The sequence below is a fragment of the Aulonocara stuartgranti genome (assembly GCF_965226115.1).
Source record: "Aulonocara stuartgranti genome assembly, chromosome: 17".
NCBI classification, from domain to species: Eukaryota; Metazoa; Chordata; class Actinopteri; order Cichliformes; family Cichlidae; genus Aulonocara; species Aulonocara stuartgranti.
The window spans coordinates 2,769,577-2,787,379 of record NC_138953.1 but is presented as its reverse complement, the minus strand read 5'-3'; the positions used below and the strand labels follow the sequence as shown (position 1 = coordinate 2,787,379).

General features: G+C 41.6%; 1 protein-coding gene across 1 annotated transcript; it reads left to right on the top strand.

Annotated features, from left to right (window-relative positions):
* Positions 1–2,941: 2,941 nt before the first annotated feature.
* csrp2 (cysteine and glycine-rich protein 2) lies at positions 2,942–17,803 on the top strand. The gene is made up of 6 exons (XM_082510914.1): positions 2,942–3,105; positions 4,601–4,719; positions 6,653–6,821; positions 8,862–8,991; positions 10,613–10,706; positions 17,617–17,803. Exons 2-6 carry the CDS (start codon positions 4,608–4,610, stop codon positions 17,691–17,693), a joined length of 582 nt encoding a protein of 193 aa, XP_082367040.1. The 5' UTR covers positions 2,942–3,105; positions 4,601–4,607; the 3' UTR covers positions 17,694–17,803.

The following is a 17,803-nucleotide window of genomic DNA, read 5'->3' as shown; positions in this document are numbered from 1 at the left end:
TTGATTTTTTCTTTTTCAAAGAGGTCGTCTGAATTGCTCTTTGTCTGGATGCTATCAGGGGGCAAAATCTAATAAGAACGTACCCCCTGGATCCCATCTTAATGCCAGGTTCCATTCACAGTACATGAGCACATTAAATATTAAAAGATGAAAGCGCCAAACAGTTGAATGCTTCTTGAACATTTTTAACAGGAAATTGCTACACAGTAACATCAGCATTGGTTTTTATTGATTTGTATTTATGGATTTAACTCTTGCATTTTTCTTAAAATCAGAAACATATAGTTTTATTCCTGAACCTGTTTTATTCTGTCTCTGGAAGTATAGCCACCAAAAAAGTGTAGTAATACATTACTATAGTATTGACTTTAAAGTACTTGTCCAGCTTAAGCTTAATGGCCAGTTATTTGTTTTTTCCACTCCACTCCAGAGAGGGTTAGGGGGTTAGGGTTAGGCAAGTTTCTCTGCTTCTTCTCTGAATGCTCAACATTTAACGCTGTGAAAAACACATTTCATTTCCGTTTATGAGGGCATGGCTTTTCTCCTCTCAAATACTTGTGACCATATTAGCAGCAGCTCTACCTGCCTAAATCTGTTCTTTATTATTGCGCCTTAGTTTCTGCTTTTAGAAATTCTTTCTGAACACGAGGCTTATTAAACCCAGGTGTGCTGCCACATTCCTAAAACTGTCACAAAACAACAGAGAGCTCTTTATTGAATTCATTTTTTAAACTAACGTTGCTACTTTTTGTAGTTTTACATCAGGTGTTTACATCATTCATACTCCATGTACACTTTCCTCCAGCTCACTAAGTTTGTTGTTGTTGTTTTTTAACAATATAGTCTATAATATCAATGCATTTCTTTCTTTTGTGTATATTCTGGGTCTTGATTTTTCTCCTATCACTATATGCAATCATGGAAAATTGTCCCAGAAGCCTCGGGGAGCACATCCTGTTAGTTCCTTTGGTTACTCATAGTTCCAGCCTTCCTCTTTCTAACTAATTTTATTTTTACCCAGAATGTTTCTTATAGTGGAGCAAGGTACCCTGACCTTATAGCTAAAGCTTGAGATTCCTGAATACTTTCTGAAAATTCATTTAGTTATTACAGCATGCCCCGAGTAGTTCTGTCCAGCTTTCAGAAATGCCTTTTTAATGAGATACAACAGTTTTTCCCATTTACTTTAAATTTTAATGGAGGGATTTTTTTATTTGTAGCAAGTTTGTGGTGGGCTAATGGTAAGGTATAGCTGGAAGCAATCAAGCTGGAATTTATCTCGTCGGTTTGTAAGCTTTTCTGCATTTACCTTATCTGCAGGCTCTACCAGAATGTTCTCTTTACTGTAGTAGTGATGTTTCATTAACGACACAGGGAAATGTCACAGAATAGCGATTAGCTAACATTCATGTCAAACTCCTCACTTTGCTCAGTGCTCAGCTGTTTGTTAGCCAGTTGTAACCAAGTTTCACAAAAACTACTCGGTGCCTAAAGGGCAACATCAGCAGTAAAATGTATTTTTGTGTTGAAACTGTAGCTTTGACTATACCTTTTTATTTTCACACAATCGACAGTATAACTTGGAACATAAATGAAATGTGAAAATAGCAACTTTATAATTATAGCTGATTTCTGTTTTCAGGTGTCCCAGTACGCACTTCATTTATAACACGCCATAAAAAATTCCAGTTCCCCCTCCTTGCTTTGTTTCAGATGCTGGTTGTGAGCACAGTCCCGCTTACCTGCAGTTCAAATCTTCAGTTTGCATGAGGCAGCCAATCACAAGGATGCTATAAGGGAATGGGAAGGCAGATAAGACTGCATCAAGATAAATGAGGATTATTTTGAACTGAGTCATGCAAAGCCACTGTATAAGGATGAAAAAAAATACAGAACAGGAAACGATAACAGGTCCTCTTTGAAGGGCATAACTCAAGTCCACTCATTTCAAGAGCGATTCTTTCTGTGATTTGACTTTTTAATTAATTACTGTTGTGTGTCTTATTGAACTGTGCTGAAGTCAATCTTTCACTTAGAATACGGCTTTGTATCAGTTTTAGCTTTCATATATAGTTTGGTATCTATTTATAAGAATCGTCGGTCCTTTATGTTTGAGGTTTATGATGTAGTCATCGAAGAGTGTTGTACTGGCGAGTGCCGCATCACTGCCATTGTCTCCAGAGCTGTAGTGTCTGATATAACTGATTTCTTTCTTTATCTTGCCTGAGTGATACAAAACAACAACAACAACAACAACAATTTTCTGGTAGTGGTTTTTACATTCTGTGTCCAGCAGGGTGCAAGATTACAGCAAATTTTACAGCAGTGGTGATTTAAGCCCTGACAAATTTTCTGGGATACTGCAAATGATTTCCCTGTAAATGGATGCATGCGCAAATGCAGAGATATAATATTGTCTATTGTACTAAAGTCTATTGTCTCTGTCTCCTTTCCTGTAATCCTAACAGGAAGACCAGCTTCCTTTTTCCTGCACAAATCCATGAGTTTTAAGACAGACTGCACTCAGGCACACAGCTGGTGGTTCTGCATGCTCTCTGTAGTAATATATTCAACCACATGATCCAGTATAAATGGATAAGACAATAATTCTATATTTGAAATCCGAGCCACTGGTACGTGACATGACATAAAATAAAACAATAAGTCTTTTGGGGTTTTGTTATAGGAATAATCCACCATCATTATACAATCCTACTGCCACCATAATTATCCCACACAAAAGACAAATTAAACACTTTTCACAACCTCTTCCAACTTGGTTACTCGAAGGGAAACTATTATCAGCTGGCTTGTCACTGAACCCACGTTTTGTTTGTTTGTTTGTTTTAATCAGTCTACCTTCAGAGTCAACATAAATCTTTACTCTTCCGACCGCACGGGAAAGCAGCAGTGCTGAGTTCACGCCCCTGGGTGAAACCCCTCCTCTCTCTGTAAATGTGCGGAGCAGAGCGCTGTGTGGCAGTACGGCGTGTGTGTGCTGGAGGTACCACGGAGGTTTCTGGATATACCATTCAGACTCTGAGGTCGAGCTCAACCAGTTTTGGATATTGGCTGTTTTTTCTTCTTTTTAAAAAATATTTTAAGGTAATTTTTTGTTTAACCGGTTTGGGTTCGCGGTGTGAATTACTCACTGTTCCAGTGACAAGATAAGATAAAAAGATTACTTTTGAATTACAGAAATTATTGAATTAATCTTGTTGGTCTTTGGTGCAAAATGTTTGTAGACTAGTTATCGGGCAACTTTTGCGCAGACTGTTTTGTGCGTTTCACTGATAACTTAGATATACTTAAGAAACGAGGTTCAATGCCAGAAACAGCAGTGAGCTAACGTTAATACAAAACTCTTTGCTCGGTGTTCAGCTGTTCATTAGCCAGTTGTAATCAAGTATCGCACAAACTGGTCAAACTGTGCCTTAAGGGCAAAGCCAGCAGACAAATGCATCTTTGTGATTTTAACTTTAACTTTAACTGCAGCTTTTTTGTAAGGGTGACAATATTATTAATAATATAAATTCACTGTAAAAATGAAAACAAAAACGTTACAGCTCGTGGCTGACAGAATGAGAATTTAACTCCTGTCTTTTTTCAATATGTTCATATTCCAGAATAATATAAAATAAGGTCATTACCATTCACTGATATGTTATGGAGTCGCCTTATTGTTTCAGTTGTCCCAATGCAGTCTGTAGTCTATGCGAGAAATGGCAGGAAAAAACACTTAATTTCTTATTTTATAATAAGTTTCAGATTTCCTCTCTTGAAAAGGGTTCAGTGAATCTTTCTTGAGGAGCTCCATGCAGCTTCATTAGTCTTGCTTCACTGGAAGATTTCGTGTCCAGCCATGATCTCAAAGCTCAGACTCTTTCTCAGATAGACTGGAATACACTTCCACAGCCAGTACCAGCAGACTTGTTGGCCTGTGCACTTCCACACCGACTTTCTCATCAGCTGCTGAAGTATAGCATTAGTGGGCTTTGATCCCTTCTCATGCTGGGGGCCTGTGCTGCAGTCTCTAATCCAACAGGGAGGAGACCTGTGACAGAAAAGATTAATAGTCTCGAGTGTAATGAACAATCACAGCCATTTTCAAGTTTAATTTCCAAACTATGATATCATAGCAGGTTTGTTTTGTGCTGACATGTGAGGGGAAACTTAAAATGTTGCATTTGTATTTAGTGGGATTTAATCTGTAATTACAGGCAAATGGACAAACGTTAGGGAGACGCATGGTGTGACAAGACACTGTTTATTTCTCACTTCTTCTGTGCAGTTAATGTTTGCATCCTTCAGCCACAGCTCATCAGGAAACAAAAGCTCTGAGGCATGGCGCCCGCAAGCATTCCTCTGGGTATTAGTCTGCCCTTTTGTCAAGGCTGACTTTGTTTATGCAGTTGGGATAGACGTTGTGGCCTGTAGCTGTAATTTTCAGTCGAATCATTGCTATTGTGATATAAATCCTGCAGTGCTTTAATATGACAGAAAACACAGCTGTCCTTTTTTTTACTCACTCATGTTTGGAAGTTCAGAGGAGGAACAGACGAGATGTTTAACCTTTCTCATCATCTCTGTGTCTTGTCAGAAACACCATGCCAAACTGGGGCGGAGGCAACAAGTGTGCAGCATGCCACGGGACGGTTTACCACGCGGAGGAAGTGCAGTGTGATGGCAAGAGCTTCCATAAATGCTGTTTTCTCTGCAGTAAGTACATCAAATGCATCAAAATGCAAATATAACTTTATCTGGAATAAGACTGAGCAACGTTCCTGTCATCAGCGTAGACCCCGCCGAAGCAGGACGGCGCTTGAACTCTGTTTCACCTCCTCGGGTCACCTAAGAAAGCTTGCTCTGACATTTCGCTCACTAATCCTCACCCCAAACCAGCCTCAAAATGTCAGTGAAAATGTTCCAGTGAAGACCTCGCGAAGACATCAGGATATTTCTCCATAGAGCTGCTGTCAAGAAAAGAGCAAAACAGTGTGAGCCACAAAAGGCGGGTTTCTTCTTTTTGAGCAGCTCTATTACAAAGACAGCTTTGTCTGACCCAGGAGGTGATGAGCAAGGGCACTTTTTTGTCCAAATTCTCTGTTTTCCGACATTCACTGATTTTTAAGAAAGATAGCTTTATGCTGACAGAGAAGTCACACAGCCTCATATGACTCTGTGTACACTATCTGTGTCTTTGTCTCACCTATTTATTCACAGTCAGTGCCTGTGGCAACACATGGGGAATACTAGTGTACATGTAGTTGAAGCAAAGAGGAAGTACTGTCAAAAAACCTAAAAGTGCATCACAAACTGAGGAGGGCAAGTCAGGATTTAGGTGCCATTCAATGGGACATGCAAGTCTTGTTTTGACAGTGTTGGCTGGGAGACGTGCAGACGTGAATGGAGACATTTTTCCTGCCGGTTGTGTGAAATCTGAAACCAGATTCAGACAGTCTCGTAGCGAAGGCCATTGTGTAAAGAATTCAGCTAATCCCAGCAGCCAGCGTGGGCACAAGCGTGCAGCCTAAAGCACCCGTGGAGCCTTTGTTTTTACAGACGCTGCTTTCTCTGCTAAGACAAACCTGCCAAGATGCTGTCAATTTTTCCAACACCTTTGGTATACAGCCAGACTCAAGCTGGAATTGATTTTCTTTAACCTCTTACTTTATGTTATTTAAATACCTGCAGTTGCAATCAAAATGGTGTTAAAGTCATAAGAGAAAACACTGGAATTTGAAGAATCTGTTCTTGTTTTGTTGATTATTGTAGATGTGAACTTTAAATGCCAGAGGTCTTTGAACCTCTCATTCTTAGCAGCTGGTTCACATTCTTGAACTGGCTCTTCAGACCTTTGTGGCTATCAGATATTTTACTTTCCCCCCTTGGACACCTACTAGGAGTAACCCTTGTTTCTGTCATATCGTTCATCTGGACGTAGCGTTTTCAGTGGGAGAGATATTCTAATGTTCGTCAAGCCGCGTCTTTATTGATGTATACTGAGGTGTCAAAACTGGTCATTAAAGTTACACGGGAGGATAAAACAGAAACTACAAACAATCTTCTTTTCATTCCCACAGTTGTTGTTGACAGAAAGTGGACTGCTTTCAGCTGACACTGTAAATTACCCTTCCAGGTACATTATGTCAATTTAGCCATTCAGAACAAAGTTAGTTACGAGGGGAGCTGGAGGGCCATGTTTCGGACCCTGGGTGGAGTACTCAAAAAATGAATTTGAGCCCTGCATGGCTAATTTAGGAAATCCCAAAGAATACAGAGTTAGAAGTTAGCATAATAGGTGACCACAGACACACAACTCACCTGCACTTTGTGTGCTGCTTGTGAGAGGGACGCAGTTTTTAGAACACTGACTTTAAGGGAAGAATGACTGTAAAGGGAAAGAAACAAGGAGGAGGAACTGAGGGGCCGCACTAAAAGCCAGTAAAAGATTGAATATGGATGGATCTGTGCTACTCTAAAGGAGTCTAATAATAAATATTAGAATTTCATCTAGTACTTAAAATCTTTATAGTATTTCAGACATGTCATGTGCTACATTTAGGCAGTAAATACATGTAAATGTAACCAAGTGAAAAGAATTTAGAAGACCTTTCCTCTCACTTAACTGCTGCTGTGTGTGTGTCCACAGTGGTCTGCAGGAAGGGTTTGGACAGCACCACTCTGGCCAGTCATGACCAGGAGATCTACTGCAAATCGTGCTATGGAAAAAAATACGGTCCTAAAGGCTATGGCTATGGACAGGGAGCAGGAACACTCAACATGGATCGGGGAGAACGGCTGGGAATCAAGCCTGAAGAGTAAGCTGGACTTCAATGAATGTTTCATTCATAGAGTGCCAAATCACAGCAACAGTCACCTCAAGGTGCTTTATATTGTAAGGTAGACCCTACAATAATGCATACAGAGAAAAACCCAACAATCAAATGACCCCATGAGCAAGCACTTTGGCGACAGTCAGGGAAACACTCCCTTTACATAATGATTAAAGCGTAACTCTGACTAACTGTGATCACAATGGTTATTGCAGTTAACATGTGCACATGGTATTTCATGACATCACTACTGTATGCAGTGATGTAACTTTGCTGTATACTGGCTCTCGTCTGAGTTCTGGTGATGTTTATTGTTTCTGTGGGAGTTTAAAAAGTGTTAACTTTGTGTAAATTCCCAACAGTGTTGCCAGTAACTATGAAACTATAATATCTTAACAAAGCATCATTCATCAGTTATAATTGCACAGATGTAATGCTGCGGTGTGGTTGTCGAGGCCACTGTGTAGTGTTGCATTATTTGTAATGATCTTTATAAGCTGTGGCTGCTGACTGTCACAGTGCCATTGTCAGCACGTACTTATGGAACTGAGGTTGAAGCTGATCCCAAATACACAAACTACTTCACACAAAAACCAGAAATAGAGGTTATTATGTAGCTATGTAGGTGAGCGCTGTCCTGTAAAATGAATCTTTGCCTGATTTGAAAATATCACCAGATGCAATTTAAATGCGTACAAATGGCAATAACAAGACAATCTGTATGTTTGCATACAGATCAGCTTGCCCGAGTAGTGTCGTTCAGAGTAAAGATTTCATAACCATGAACAAGCCTCTGCGCTTCACAGTCCCGGCCCTTTTCTGCAAGAACCACAGCGCTTTGAGAGAGGAAAGAAACCTTACAGGAATACTGGCAAAACTCCACTTCTTTATCAAATCCAGCTTGGCTAAGTCAATTCCCAGATGTAGATCCACAAGATTCCTACACAGTATGGAAGGAGTAGTATAGAATTTGGATCTGGATAAAGAGACAAAAAAAGAGTATGGAAACATATTTTTGTTTTTACACTAATGCGAATATTGTCTTTAAAAATGAGAATTTCTGGAAATAGATTCTATAACCAGTGTTTACCTCCAATAATAATCATTTGATTCAACAGGTTTTGGTGCAGAGCTGGGTTGCTTTAAAACTGTGAGACTGGGACCTGTCTTTGAAGAGGATACAGGCTTCTCACTGTCGACCATTAGCTACAGTAAAATGCCGTGCACTAACCTTTTTGGGTTATAATGTTAGTACAGTTTGCATGTACAGTAACTCACAACACAGTACATTGTAACAGTGGGTTTAAATCCATTCCTTTACATGAGAAACATGTTTGTCCTTTGAGGTCTGATAAGATCTGATTCATCTGCCATGAAGTCTGCAGACATGAATCTTGGAAATGGTGTCATTTTAAAAGGGACCCAGAGTACAAGATGAGGCAAGTCTGAAATTCAAAGTAAAGATCTAAGAGTGAAAAACATCATCTAACCGAACAGGATCGTTGCTTTCCATCAAGCTTCCAGCCTGCAGCCCGGGAATGGGTTGGGGATATTTTCTGGACGCTCCTAAGGCAAAATTGCATCCGAGGTTTTGTTACACTGCATAATTATTACCCTGCCTCAGACGTCAGGTGATTCGATTATGAAAGAGTTATTATGCAACCAGAAGGATCTCGCTCACCCTGCTGTATCCTCCATCACAAAGACCTTCATTCAGGGGCCACTGAGGCTGGCAGTCACCCTTCGATAAGCATTGCTCCGGGCCCCATGGTGCCCTGCTCATTTTCCCACCATTGGCAGAGAACAGACAGCAGAGCAGTCAGGTTGTTTTCTGGATCTTAATGTTTTGGATCCTACTTTGTTCAATACTAGCACCACAAATAGTCTGATATGTTGATTTTAGGACTCTTTGAATTTACAGGCCAATGTCAGTCTGACTGAAATGAGAGTTGAACATGTGAACAATAAATTAACTTTTCCTCTGAAATAATTTGCCGTATATTTATTTGCCCTTTCCCACCCAAGGACCCAGACTCACAGACCCACGACCAACCCCAACCCATCCAAATTTGCTCAGAAGTTTGGCGGTTCGGAGAAATGCGCCCGGTGTGGAGACTCGGTTTACGCAGCCGAGAAGATCATGGGGGCAGGCAAGGTGAGAGTTTTACCTGAAGTGTGTTTAAAGATCACACCACAGACCTTCAGTCTCTCTGCTTTTCAGGCTTTAGTGAAACTGGCACACAGTGTCCACTTTGTAGGGCTTCACCAAAATCACACAAATGCTTCATGTCAAGGACACGTTTGTCGTTCTCAGTAGTGACGAGAACTAAAGTTTTGTGTGGTTTGATGGATCGTGACCCCCATGAGCTGGCACATCACTGAATGCTGATCGATCCAGTCTTGGACATAAAAACACAACAGCAGGGACGTGTTACTTTGCGTCATTTATAGTTGGTTGCTCAAGGTTCACAATACTGAAGTCACAAGCAATCCAGTGAATCAAAAGCTTCGGCTTCAGCTGACATTGGATATGCCTAATATGGTCGTGTCAGGCACTAAACTCTGGTTTGTGATAGGCAGCCAATCAGAGAGTGCTTACGGCAGATCTGCAACAAGGATTACTGTGGCTCATGCAAAGCTACAGTCGAAGTGTCTGAGATGACAACAAACAGAGTTGAAATCAGCATATTAGCTGCCCTTTAAACGAGAAAGATGCATCTCTGAATATGAATCCAATATGAACTTTGAATTGAGGCATCTGCTCAAGACATTGTCCAAGTCAGCTATTTAACTTTCACTAGTTCAGCCAAGTTTCAAAAATGTTATGAATTTATTATTACGTTAATGTGGACTTGCTTCAAGAACACACAACTGCACCTTTGTGCTGTTTTTGTTCTGTTTGCACTGTAGACACCTTTAAATCAGTTTGATCGATGGCAATCTGCAGTGTGATTTAATGTTATTCAGAAAACACTTTTCTAGTGTGCAGACTCCACTCAGCGCTACACAACTCTCATCAAACACAGCTTTAGCATGAACAGTCCCAGCACAAATGAGGTCCTTGAACTCACAGTCTGCAAACCACAGGGGTGAGACTGGTTTGACTGGATTGAACACACATGGTCTTGCCTGTGCTGAACCACACGCTGGAGGTTTGCTGCGGTTTCTCCTAATGAGAGAACGCGAATGCTGTTTTTCTGATTGAAGCCGTTCCACAGAGTCTGGATGGGAGCTTCCGGACAGCTGGTGTTAATCGGACTAAGCCTGCTATTGTCAGTGCTCTGATTTACGTCTAGGGACGTATCGGCAGGATGTTTTCAGAAATCAATAACTCTCAGAGCAGTTGCTCATATGAAAAGCTGTCCATGGAGGACAAACGATTTGTGTGCTGGATTTCTGTTGCCTCTCAAAGTGGGAGGAGTGGATCATTTCCTGTCAGTGATCACTTGTGGCTTCATGCATGAGCTGAGTAACAGCTGGTGACGTTATCAGAGCTGTTAATGTGTTTCCTAATGGGAGGAGAGGCTCTTCTCATTGGCTAAGACATGACCTGTAATTTTCTGTGTAATGAAAACGCCCCAGGCCGTGGGAAAGCCAAGTTGCTTTAATTGGATTTAATAAAAGCACTGATGATACATGATCCAAGAAGCATGTGCAGGTATCAGCTGTTATAGAACTGACCTGACATTGTACGAGCCTTGCAGTTTAATCTAGCTGTGGCATAAAAGCATAATAGCTGATCAAATGAGATCAAATCTTCCTGCTTTTCGTTGCAGCCATGGCATAAGAACTGTTTCCGCTGTGCAAAATGTGGCAAGAGCCTGGAGTCGACCACCCAGACTGAGAAAGATGGAGAAATCTACTGCAAAGGTGAGACAAATCTAAATAATTTGCAATGCTTCATTCCAGCATTACAACAGAGTGCTTCAGACACAATTTAGATTTCCTGAAAAGGTTTCCAGAAACGTCTCCGCTACCATAATAACTCCACCCAGGAATTAAGAGAGATTACTTACAGCTTCTACAAAGCAATCCCAGCACCAGCGCATTTTCCCACTGGATAGATCGACACTCCATTAATCAGTTAATGAATAATATTCAATTCAATTTTAACTGAGTTCAGTTGCCCAGACCTTACAATGATACAGAGAAAGCCCCACCAATCAGACGACCCTCTATGAACAAGCGCTTGGCAACAGTGGGAAGGAAAAACTCCCTTTTAACAGGAAGAAACCTCTCACAGGATCAGGGAGGGGCGGGGCCATCTGCCACGACCAGTTGGGGTGAGAGAAGGAAATGTGTGGCATACCACACTTCATGGCTCGAAAGTCAGATTGAAAATGTATGTTGGAGAACACTGCTGTTCAAACCTGTTTGTGTGAGGGAACCGGTCAGATTAAAGTTTGCTTAAAAGGACCTCCTCGTAATCCAAAAGGAGGAGAACTAAAACTGTTTTTACTTTCCACACAGCTGCACCAAGGCTCCGTGTTAAGTAAATAACACAGAGTAAAGTTGAGTAAAGTCCAGGAATAACAATAAAAATATGGAGCTGGAAATGATTGTGGTAGATTTGCTTTAATGCAGAAACTGGAGTCAGGTTTGTTTGGACTCCCCATGTCCTCAAATATCTAACCAGGAAGACTGACAAGTGGTATTGGAGTGCAATGACATTTGGTACAGGGTTTCAGAGCCTCTTTGGGGTAAATGTGTGTGTTCCTTTAACTTTCTGCTGCCATCAGCATTATTGAAACAGTACAGCTTGTGACCAAATACCTGCAAAGCAGATAACATTCCATCTGTCTCTGATGTACATTTGGTTAAACGCTTTTTAGCATGCTAGTATGTTAGCATGTTCATTGGCAGCTAGGGTTGCCAACCGTCCCTTAAAAGACGGAATCGTCCCGTATTTAGAAACAAAAGTACACGTCCCGTATTGAGCTAATAAGGGACGCACTTTATCCCGTAATACAGTGAGAATCAAAAGTAGTCTATAACTTTTAATGGAATTAACACTTTGTTTGAAAACATCATTCCCAGCCCCTCTCCTGCTTTGTGACCAATGAGCTGACAGCACACTTATGACAATTCAGATTACCGCTCATCTCATTGGTCGAGGAAAGGTCGCTTACAGAGAAAATACCGGAAGACAACAGTTGACCACAACAACAAGCATGGCCAACAGGGGAACAAACGCCGACACTGCGGTGCAAGTCTCGGACGACAGTAAACCTAAAGCTGGGCAAACACTGTGCGATTTTTTCAGTCACGTTATTCAGCTCCTGCTCAAACTGCACGATTGACGCGCAGGGGTTAGAAGTTGGTAGGTCACGATGCAGGTCTCACACTATACCGCCCGATGCTCTGATGCGACCCGAGTGCTCACACTGTGCCTCCATAACATGAAGGTTATAACAGAAAATCTGTCGCTCCCTCTCTCTCTCTGTCTTTCACTCACACAGACACACCACCACCATCAACTTTGCTAAATTGCTAATGAAAAACATGATCAGCTGTGATTGAGCAGCAATGTAAATCCAACTATTTTCACGGTTGTTGTGGTCGTGATAATTTTGTGATGCCACATCGAAAAGGCTCGGATGAGCTTTCCAAAGTTCTACAAGTTGTGCCTCCATCGCTTGTGTCCAGATCACACGCTGCACAGCTGTGCTGCTCCGTCTTTTTCACCGACGTTTACGTGTTTGCGCGCGAGCAGTGTGAGCGGCTGTGGTGACACGTCACGAGCGATTGATGATCGGGAGCTGGTCGTGAGGTGTTAATCGCTTCTCGTTACCCCACGTATACTACACGATGCACGATGAAGGCCACAATCGGGCCGATCACCAAATCGGTCGCACGACTCAAAAATCGGCTCAAAATGGGCCAAAGATCGCACAGTGTAAGCCCAGCATCAGAGCAGCAATGTTTGTTCGCTCAGAGAAAGAAAAAAAGGAGGAATGGGAAAAGGGAAACACCTGGCTGGGAAAGTGCACGATAACACCTATACAGCGCACTGCACTAGCAGAGTGAAGCTGACCCCCCACCCACTTGAAACGTAAAGGCAAATAGGCGGAGCGGTTAGTGCTACGTTTGTGCTGATTTGTGCAGGTAAAATTAGCGTTTGTGCTGCTACGGTTTTAAAGATATTAATGAAAATGTAAAGGTCAACCAGCCCCCCCACATTACCCAAATCCAACAAAAGTGGTATCAAACGTTTGTGCTACGTTTGTGCTGGTTTGTGCTGCAAAGATTTTCGTTTGTGCTGCTATCATTTTAAAGATATTAATAACAATTTCTAGAGGTCATCAGAGGTCAACCAGCCCCCCCACATTAATTAAATCAAACAAAATGGGTGTCAATCAACTGTGCTACGTTTGTGCTGGTTTGTGCTGCTAAAAATTTCGTTTGTGCTGCTTCTGTTTTAAAGATATTAATGAAAATGTAAAGGTCAAAAGGTCAACCAGCCCCCCCACATTACCCAAATCCAACAAAAGTGGTATCAAACGTTTGTGCTACGTTTGTGCTGCAGAAATTTTTGTTTGTGCCGTTATTATTTTAAAGATATTAACAAAAATTTCTAGAGGTCAACCAGCCCCCCCATATTAATGGAATCAAACAAAATGGATGTCAAACGTTTGTGCTGGTTTGTGCTGCAAAAATGTTTGTTTGTGCTGCTAACATTTTAAAATGTTTAATAAAATAACGTCTTGATGCGTGCTTAATCATCCAGGTAAGTAAATCCCAAAAGGTTGATCTTTCGCCATCCTACAATGCTGTGATTGTAGCCATTCCCCACTTTCTGTGAATGGTACTCATGGCCATTGATCAATAGGCTTTGATTAGTTGTCATTGATCAATGGTCATAAGAATTTGCATACTAACAATCATGGAATTAACCCCCCGGCACATTGTTCATTCAGTGGCGCTAGTTTCCTTCACTATGCAAATATACTGTTTATATGGTTGGGGAAACCTACAGTCAGCTGAGACTGAAGAAGTCACTTGGATGAGTGACGAAACGTTTCTCCAACTGAAAATGTCCAGATGAACAGAATCAACCTTTTGGGATTTACTTACCTGGATGATTAAGCACGCATCAAGACGTTATTTTATTAAACATTTTAAAATGTTAGCAGCACAAACAAACATTTTTGCAGCACAAACCAGCACAAACGTTTGACATCCATTTTGTTTGATTCCATTAATATGGGGGGGCTGGTTGACCTCTAGAAAGTTTTGTTAATATCTTTAAAATAATAACGGCACAAACAAAAATTTCTGCAGCACAAACCAGCACAAACGTAGCACAAACGTTTGATACCACTTTTGTTGGATTTGGGTAATGTGGGGGGGCTGGTTGACCTTTACATTTTCATTAATATCTTTAAAACCGTAGCAGCACAAACGCTAATTTTACCTGCACAAACCAGCACAAACGTAGCACTAAAAAAGTAGACCATTTTGGCCCGTTTTGGAGCAGTCTGGGGGGATGGTGACCTTTGAATGACCTATAAAATAAAGTTTAATATCTCGGAAACCGTAGCAGCACAAACGCTAATTTTACCTGCACAAATCAGCACAAACGTAGCACTAACCGCTCCGCCTATTTGCCTTTACGTTTCAAGTGGGTGGGGGGTCAGCTTCACTCTGCTCACTGCACTGTGTGCCAGCGCACTTTTTCCATAGGCATGCTTCTAGTGGTGGCACATGAAGAACATGAGGGGCGTGAAAGCTCGGGGAACCCTTAACCAATTTCTTGTCCACCAGGCCACGGCAGAAGCAGATATGGTATGTAAACATTGGGGTTAATATGGGCATGTGCAGTGAATATCAGCGCTATGTGGCCAGAAGTGTGATAATATAATTTATTTTGTGTAATAAACAACTGCAAGGATAGATGATTACAACAAATAGATCACTAATACATAAAAGTAATACATAGATGAATAATGATGATGAGTTATGATGCGCAATCATGGGAACAAGCGGGTTTACAAACAGGAGCAGCTGATTAGCTTTAGAAAAGCTGAAATAATATTTCAACTGGAGCCAATTGTACTAAATGCACTATATGTGCACAGTTACAAGAATATTTTTCGTTCTATTGTTTTCTATTAATTTATATAATTTTAAGTTAAGTAGGACAGAGTTCTTTTAAAGAAAGATTTACTTATATTCTCAAAAGTTAAGCATGACAGGCTTCTGTTTAAGAAAGAGACCTGTTTTATTGTGTTAATGTGTTCATTGTGAGCTAAAAATAAATGGCTAAATGATCATTTGTTTCCCATACGGTCATATCACAAAGAATATGCATCTGCTTAAATCAAATTCAAGTCAAATGGTTAAAAAATAATTTCACACACAAAAAAAAGAGCTACCACACTGGGAAGGGTGAAGACAACTGGGTCGCCCGGCCCTGGCCACGAGGTGTCCCTTATTTATTTTTCAGGGAGTTGGCAACCCTATTGGCAGCATGCTAATGCCATTGCATTTACATACATCAGTCTCAGGACTGAGCCAGGGGAACATTTAAAGCTGCTCACTTTTAAGATTGTGCTGTGTGTCCTGTTAGTCTTGTGACTTGCACAAGGGATGATGCCTTCGCATAAAAGAGACAGAACGGTCGACTTGTTACTCACAAACACAAAGTCAGCTAATTAGATCAGTAACGGCATTATGCAAATTATTCTCTGCTCCTGTGCCAGTGAATGTGACCATATCAGCAAAAAGTCAAATGGGATGGACTTTCTGAAGTGAAACATGCTGTAGCTGGTGTTGTGTCGCATGTTTTCTGTGGGTTTGGCTCTGTCATATTAACAGAGCCTCACCAATTTGACCTCCACAACAAGCTCTCTCCTCTCAGCACAATGGGATGCTTTGCTTGAACAGAAGAGTGATACACGCTGGCAGAAACAGTCGTAAACACAACTGTCAGCAGATCTTGTTTGCTGTACGTCACAAGGAAACCGTGCACTGATGGGCAGGAATGTTGCAACTCGGCTCTAAAGACAAACACCCTCAGCTCTGCTGCCGCTATCAATCAATCTGACAGCTCGCTGTCCTCTAACAGACATGTCCGCTCTCTGTTTCAGCAACATCTGGATGTTGTTACGGTGCCCCGCCTGAGTGTTTCAAAGACAGATGTGGACAGCAGATCCGATGTTTGTAGACAGAGCTCAAGGAAACGCTGCGGTTTATTGAATGAAATCTAGGAATGCTACACAGAGAATGGAAATTCTGCAGGTCTTTGTTTTACCACAATCCAAAGAGCGGGGGTATTGAACCTTAACACGTGCATGTTAAATAAACAGCTAAAGCTGGGAAAGCAGGCGCTGCTGCTACTGAAAGGACTGGAAACACGTACACACAGGAGGTTTCTGTTGCAGTGATTAGATCTGCTCAGTCACTGGGTCATAGAGGTCAAAACTGTAAGTGCAAGCGACAGGAAAACAAACTGCTTTCACAGCAGACATCTTGACACAGTTGTGTTAATGGTTAAATCCACCTACGGAGGTCCTGTTGGTTCATGATATTGGTTGGTTAATGGACCAAACGAATGGTGAAGAAAGGCGATTTTAAGTGAGTTTGAACGTTGCATTGTTGTTGGTGCCAGACAGGCTGGTCTGAGCATTTCAGAAACTGCTGATCTGCTTGGATTTTCCCCACACAGCCATCTCTAGAGTTCATCAGAGAAGGGTCCAAAAAGAAGAGAATAGCCCGACTGCTTTAAGCTGATAGGAAGGCAACAGCAACTCAAATAACAACTCATTACAGCCAAGGTATGCAGAAGCATCATGTACCACTCCTGTCAGCTGACAACAGGAGTCTGAGGCTACAGTTTCGTCGTGATGCGTGCTCAATCATCCAGGTAAGTAAATCTCCAACAGTTGATTCTGTTCATCTGGACGTAGCGTTTTCAGTGGGAGACACGTTTCATGAGAATTTGCATAATCATGATGAAGGAACTGACCTCCCAGCTGTTTGTTCCTTCAGTGGGCTGGTTTCAGTCATTATGCAAATGTACTGTTTATAAGATTGGAAACCTGCAGTCAGCTGAGATGAGTGATGAAACGTTTCTCCCAGAAAACGCTACGTCCTGATGAACAGACACAACTTTTGGAGATGAGGCTACAGTTGTCATGAGCTCACCAAAATTGAGCAACGGAAGCGTGGAAAAACATTCCCTGGTCTGATAATCTTGATTTCTGCACAGTAGGCTCTGCGCTTGGCATAAGCACCATGAAAACATGGATCCAGCCTGCTTTTTATCCCCGCTTCATGCTGGTCATAGTGGGGTAATAGTTTGGATTTTCTTGGCACATTAGTATCAAATGAGCTTTGTTCACCGCGACCCTGCCTATGTGAATACAGTGGATGGCTGCTTCCAGCAGGATGACACACCATCTCCAAATAGTTTCTTGAATATGAATAATTTCATTGCATGTAACAGCCTTGACAGTCACTAGATCTCAACCCAGTAGAGCACCTCTGAGATGTAGTGCAATGGGAGATTCACAACCTGGATGTGCAACCAAGCAAACTGTGATGCTGTGAAACAATATGGATCAACGTTCGGAGGAAAGTTTCCAGCACTTTGTTGAACCTGTGCCACCAAGAATCAAGTTGTGCTAACATGACACAGTGTTGTTAGCTTGTGTTGTGTGTCATTTCAGGTTTACACAACAATAAATAATTTACTGGTAGCAGTGATTTAAGAAGCTTTCAAATAGAATGACAATTAGAAGTAGAGAGGTTTGTTGATGTTTCTTCTTTCCCTCCACAGCATGTTATGCCAAGAACTTTGGCCCCAAAGGGTTCGGTTATGGCCAAGGAGCCGGTGCTCTGGTTCACGCTCAGTGATGGCTCGGTGGGACCACAGTCACTCTGCCCAACATGAACACATTTCATCCTCTATGCTTTGATGCTTAAAAGGTGCTGTTGATACAAATAAAATAAAAAACATGAACAAA

Coding starts and splice junctions, on each gene's coding strand:
- csrp2 (XM_082510914.1), top strand. CDS start 4,608: ATGCCAAACTGGGGCGGAGGCAACAAGTGTGCAGCATGCCACGGGACG. Junction 6,822..8,861: donor CTGGGAATCAAGCCTGAAGA/GTAAGCTGGACT, acceptor TTCCCACCCAAG/GACCCAGACTCACAGACCCA. Junction 8,992..10,612: donor AGATCATGGGGGCAGGCAAG/GTGAGAGTTTTA, acceptor TTTTCGTTGCAG/CCATGGCATAAGAACTGTTT.